The 6,486-nt window shown below is 35.9% G+C and overlaps 1 protein-coding gene across 1 annotated transcript in view; it reads left to right on the top strand.

The window, feature by feature from the left end:
* LOC104789201 overlaps positions 2,159-6,486 on the top strand; it is a 7,011-nt gene continuing 2,683 nt past the window's right edge. Inside the window, exons 1-8 of the mRNA XM_010514934.1 lie at positions 2,159-2,488; positions 2,602-2,766; positions 2,874-3,062; positions 3,174-3,311; positions 3,419-3,537; positions 3,633-3,765; positions 3,856-3,985; positions 4,064-4,290. Coding sequence (XP_010513236.1) covers positions 2,159-2,488; positions 2,602-2,766; positions 2,874-3,062; positions 3,174-3,311; positions 3,419-3,537; positions 3,633-3,765; positions 3,856-3,985; positions 4,064-4,290 — 1,431 coding nt within the window. The remainder of the gene's footprint in view (positions 2,489-2,601; positions 2,767-2,873; positions 3,063-3,173; positions 3,312-3,418; positions 3,538-3,632; positions 3,766-3,855; positions 3,986-4,063; positions 4,291-6,486) is intronic.

The following is a 6,486-nucleotide window of genomic DNA, read 5'->3' as shown; positions in this document are numbered from 1 at the left end:
CGAGCCAAATTATCCGCTTTACCATTCTGAGTGCAAGGGACATAGACTACAGAAAACGAAGTAAACTCCTCTCTGTCCGCCTGGATATCCTCCAAATAAGGTGTGAAAGCTGGCCATTCGGAAGGCGAAGACACCATCTTCACCAGGTCAGAGCAATCAGTAAGAAAAATGATGGATTGGTTATCTGCTCCAATAATACATCGCATTGCCCAGATTAGGGCTTCGATCTCCGCATGAAGAGGGGAGAGACTTCGCTGAAGATTGGAAGCGCACATGGTTGTTTCATCCCCCCCGGGCGAAACACAGAAACATCCTCGACCAGCAAACTGATCCGTCGCTTTCCATGAACCATCCACAAAGCAAAGAAAACTCGAGGAAGCCCTCGGAAGCCTTGGACACGTTGCCGTGTCGGTTGCTCGAAATTATTTAAAACCTGCTGATAACTACAAATATTAAGGCATTTTTACCTTATAGCTAACTTATCTATAATGAGTGGTACACAAATTTCTTTGTGGTAAAATACCCTTGATGCAATTTGTGGTAACAAGTGGTAACTAATTAATTTGTGAAAATTTCTTGGATTCACCCCTAGGAGTGAACAACTCTCATTCACCCCCTCTTAGGGGCTGTTATTGGATAGATGATTTCTAATTCCATATGGAATTGTAAATTCTAGAAATCAAAAGACATTGATTTTGAAATAACATGTTTTATCCTTGGATTTGGATCCTTCTATTTTACACTTTCAAATCCATACAAATCCATTTAAAACATAATGTGGATTTTGAAATCCAAAAACAAATCATTAAATGAATAACATGGGATTTGAACAAGTATTTGTAAATCATAGAACCAATAACACATAATTTTGATAAGTATTTTAAAATCAATGATTGAATAACACATGATTTTTGGTTGGATTTCTAAATCCATTAAAATCATAGAACCAATAACCCCCTCTTAATTAACCAACCAAAATACAATAATATGTCATGTCATATCATATTTAAAAAAATAAATCAAAATTAAAATAAAAAGACAAAACAAATTAAGAAATCAAATTATGTAGATCTTTTATTAAGGAAACTATGTCGATTTGAATTTATAAAAGAGGATTAGGGTTTAAATTTATAATTTTTAAAATTATATATCTGTTTGGGTTTATGAAAGAATGGTTAGGATTTAGATTTTATAATTAAACAAAATTAGATGTCGGTTTGGATTTACAAAAGAGTTGTTAGGGTTTAGATTTTACAATTAAACGAAATTATATGTCGGTTTGGGTTTACAAAAGAGTGGTTAAGGTTTAGATTTTATAATTAAATAAAATTATATGGCGGTTTGGGTTTACAAAAGAGTGGTTAGGGTTTATATTTTACAATTAAACGAAATTATATGTCAGTTTGGGTTTACAAAAGAGTAGTTAGGGTTTAAATTTTACAATTAAACGAAATTATATGTCGGTTTGGGTTTACAAAAGAGTGGTTATGGATTAGATTTTATAATTAAACAAAGTTATATGTCGGTTTGGATTTACAAAAGAGTAGTTAATTAGGATTTAGAATTTAGAATTTACAATTAAACAAAATTATATGTCGGTTTGGGTTTATGAAAAAATGGTTAGATTTTAGAGTTTACAATCAAACAAAATTATATGTCAGTTTGGATATATAAAAAATGGTTAGAGTTTAGATGTGATAATTAAAAATTGTAATATAACTTTTACAATTAACAATTTTAAAATTGATTCATCTACAGAATTTGTTTCCTTAATTAAGATTTGTTTCTTTAATTGAAACGGAGTGAATAAGAGAGGTTCACCCCTAGAATTAGCTTTAAGATTGTCCTGCTTGATAGATAATCATAAATTAGCTTTAAGATAAAAAAAAAAAAGCCTTCATTAAGATTTGTAAACATAAAAGTACCACTTTATGGTAAATTTTTATTTTTTGTTATATAATTACCACTTGTTACCACTAATTTTCTTGTAAACAAAAAATAAAAATTTTACATAAAGTTCTCAAATAAAAGTATCAAACTACATTAAATTTTCATATTTTTGTTTTGTTTTTGGTATGGTTTTTATAGGTTAAAAACCAAAAACCTAAAAAGCCGAACCAATTCCTAAAAAAAAAATCCGAGTTGAAGTAAAAAAAGAATGGATCAATTACCATGCAACTCCAACGTTGATGACGACGACGAGGACCATGGTTGGACGAAAGTCGTGTCCCGGAAGAACAAAGTTTCCGGCAGGAATGAACGACGGATACTGACGGCGAATAAGATGGTTTCTGCTGATGTAAAGGATGAAACGAACAGTGCCGGTGAGGCGGCGGCGAGGAATAATGAGAATCTCCCTAAAACTAAAAAGCCGAAACCGAACAAAGAGAAGAAACCAAACAAAGAGAAGAAACCGATAGTGTCTTTGTCCGAAGCTATGGCAAAGATCGATCATTCAAGTCTTGCGGCTTTCCTCGCCGTATCATTGGTAAGTGCATCATGCAGCTGATGTAAAATTCAGCTCGATCCTTTTGTTTTAGTTACTTAAAAATGCATAACCCCACAAATCAGAATTCAATTTTTTTATTTTTGCTTAAATAGGAATCGTATTCGAAATTGCCAGAGATTCAGCTATTAAGATTTTTCACATCGGGAGACAACTTACCGAAATTGCCGAAATTGCACATCGGGAGACAACTTACCGAGGTGCAATTCCCATGGCTGAAGATGTTTCCTTTGGAGGGTACTTGGCCCAAGCTTATCGATGTCATGAATGTGAGCTGTTTCTTCTTTTTTGGTTCAGAGATTTTGAAGTCTATGTTAGATTGTTGAAGCTTATTGTTTATAAACTCTTTTTTTTCATATATAAACAGGTTCCATTGTGTGATATTCCTGAACCTATCTTTAAAACATCAGTCAGTTGGATCCTTCAACTTCCAGCGGTGACACTCGCTGGCTTTGTAGAGTGGGCGTTTTGTACTACTATCGTTCATTTGGAAGCACAACAAAAAGGTGCCAAATCTGGCAAGATTGGTGAACAACCTACTTCTCCCAAACCTCATGTAAACTTTTGCAATACCTTTCTCTTAATAATTGTCGCTTTCACTTATATGTATTATGATGTGGTTGAATTACCTTTGTGTGACTAACTCCATTATGCTCTCTTTTTTTAGATGCCAATATTTGTTACATTAACAATGGTATTGCGGAAGAGACCTAATGCTTTGACTTTAGCATTGGAGCCTATTAGGGAGAGCAATTTTTCTCAAGGACAGGAAAGGCTTCCGCTTTCAGTTTGGATGATGGCTGTGGTTCGTGTTTTCCCTTATCTGAACTTAGGACCAAGAGTGTCGAAACTTGTGTGTATCTGTGTTATGTTGTATTATGAAATTCATTTGAACTGTTAACATGTCGACAGGCCTCCCAGGGTAATTTAGGTGCAGGGTTGCTTTCATGGGCGCACAACTTGTTACCAGTAGTGGGTAATAAGAGCTGCAACCCTCAGTCAAGGGATCTCATCCTTCAGTTGGTTGAGTAGTGAGTCGGAAGTTTTCTTTTGATTGATCTCCTTTGCTATATAATATAAACAATCATCTCATCTTTGTTTTATGCAATTTTTCTTATCCTGTCAGTATTGTGGCGCATCCAATGGCTTGGACGATCCGTTGGAACCAAGCTATTATTGTGCATGAGCGAATGATTCCGCCTCCTTCATTTGAAATCTTGCTGCGGCTTACATTCCCTGCTTCATCTGCCAGAGTAAAAGTAAGTTAGTAATCTTTGGAATTCATAACAACACAAACCTTGATGCTTTTTTCGATTCTGGTCACAAGCATGGTCTCTGTACGCACACAGGCTACAAAGAGGTTTGAGGCAGTTTATCCCTCTCTGAAGGAAGTGGCTCTTACCGGTGACCCAGAAAGCAACGCAATGAAAGAAGTCATTCTACAGATTTTCTCTTTGTCTTTGAAATTAGCTGGAGAAGGTATACATATACTAGTAACACATACCTCAAATCCTAGACGTTTCTGCTTCTCATTCTAATGTGTTACTGTTGTCACAGGAAACCCTGCTTTAGCCAAGGAAGCTACTGAAATAGCTATCTGGTCTGTAACTGAAAACGTTGATTGCTGGAAGGACTGGGACAGTCTCTATAAGAAGAATATAGAAGCTAGTGTTGCTCTTCTTAAGAATCTTGTGGACGAATGGAAGTATCTTTCCCTCAAACTATTGTCATCGCCGACAAATACTCTCACTCTCAGTCAAACTATTAAGAGCTTCAGGCTGAAAGTAATACCTCTTACTCTTCTAAGCTAAACTTATTTCACCCTTCCCTCTTGTAGTTTCATCTCTGACTTAAAGCTGTTGTGATATTTTTTAGAACGAAAAAGCCATCACTAAAGGAAAAGCCTATGCTACTCTTTACAAAGAGGCTTACAAGTCCTGCCAATTGATCTCGCGGAGACTCCCCTATGGAAGGTACAAACACACTCCTCATCCGATCGAATCTGTAGAATACCTTGACGAGCATGATTGGACGAAAGTCGTGCCCCGGAAGCGCAAGCAGAAGCAAAAACCGCTAACATACGACGCCGGTGTTTCCGGAAACATACAACAGATCAGGACGACGAAGATGGGTTCTGCTGATGTGGGGGATGAATGGAACGGTGCCGGTGCGGCTGAATCTAAACGCGGATCCTACAGTTACAGTGTCGACGAGTACGCGGCGGTGAAAGAGAATTGGAAGGCAGAGAAACCTAAAAATCCACAACCCAAGAAGGAGGAGAAGAAACACCTAACAATCCACAACCCAAGAAGGAGGAGAAGAAGCCATCACTGAAGGAGGAGCGAATGCTTCTCTTTACAAAGAAGCTGACAAGTCCAGCGGCTGCAGGAGCAGCAGCCACTGCTGCAGTTGTTCTATTTTTATACCCGGAGCTTAGGGACCTCTGGTGAACTCATTGGATCTGCAGCTATACGTCAATGCAATCACCACAGCATTAAACAACTAAGAGAGAAACATCTGGTACTGGGCTTTTTGTGATTGTCTATATAAGTTGTCTTAACATCTTTCTAAAAACAAAAATATTTAAAAGTAGTTTGCCTTTTCATTTCGATGAACTGAGATCCTACGATATAGTAATTTTCACGACCCGGTTCGCGAGATGTAATGAAGGATGGTTTTTAAGACAACTTCTTGTTGATCATGTTAATGATTTATAGTGGTTCACCTTCAACGGGAGAGCTTATTCCACTTTTTGCTACTGTATAATTCACTAAAATCAAAGATATCTCTGCCTGCTACAAGTTCTCTCAAAGATACATCTAAAAGTAAAACCCAAGATTAACAAGTATGAGGCGAAATTATCTGGAATAGTACTCTTAATAAAACGTTTTTAAACAACCAATACGTTCACAGTTCACAGACTTCAACTATGCGATTTGTATTGAGATTCACTGACATTCATTGACATCAACCATATATCCTTTATATTAAGATTTGTTTCTACAACTTGGAGACTAATCACGATCTTCAGTCTCCATCAATAGTGGCGTAGTCTATCATTAGTTTAGAAGACCAACTGATACGACACGACTTTGGTGAGTTGGTCAACATGTCTGCCATATTCTGACTTCTCAGAATTTTCTGAAGCACCATCACCCCATCTTCTTAGACCAACATGTTCTGCCAAAATGAAATACATATTTTGCTAATGATGCAATAGATCTAATCGGAAATCGGTTATAGAAAATTAGGTTACCATAGTAGTGAAAGAGAAAGATAAAAAATATAAAAAGAGTAAGAGAAAGAGATTTTTATTCAAAAAAGAAAGAGAAAGATAAAAATATATCCGTTTTAGGGAGATTATGATTACACAGTTTCTCTATATATGGTCTTACATCATGTGCAAGTGATGATGATTGTAACAAATAACTAAGTTGGTACAATTCTCGCATGCATGTATTTCTCCAGATATCTTTCGAGTTTCGTATGATCATGCAAGTAGTCCCCAATTCAACAACTAAAACAATTTACAGAAAAACTATATATATATATATATATATATATATATATATATATATATATATATATATATTCATCAATAGGGCTACTGTAAAGTCACTGACGTAATCAATTCGAACCAAACTGAAATCATTTTAAAACCAAAATTACTATAAACAGAACGATACCGATCATTTTATTTTTAACAAAATGAACCTCATTCGAAACCAAATTAAATGCAACCGAACCGATGCTAAATAACCCAAACATTATTCGAAGTTGAACAAAGACCTAATGTGTATATAGATAATTGCATAACCATCCATGATCCATACACAATTTAAACGACCAAAACCACAATAAACTAAAAATGTATCAAAGTAAACTGGAATTCCTCTCCATGGGAAGGTGGTGCAAGCTTGTTCTGATTCGGGATGGAGACTTAGACCAGCAAGGTCGGAAAAAGTTGAGGAGCTTCAAAT

Source organism: Camelina sativa, chromosome 5 (genome assembly GCF_000633955.1).
Source record: "Camelina sativa cultivar DH55 chromosome 5, Cs, whole genome shotgun sequence".
In the NCBI taxonomy this organism is placed as follows: domain Eukaryota; kingdom Viridiplantae; phylum Streptophyta; class Magnoliopsida; order Brassicales; family Brassicaceae; genus Camelina; species Camelina sativa.
The sequence above is the reverse complement of the archived record's forward strand: the minus strand, read 5'-3'. Positions and strand labels throughout refer to the sequence as shown.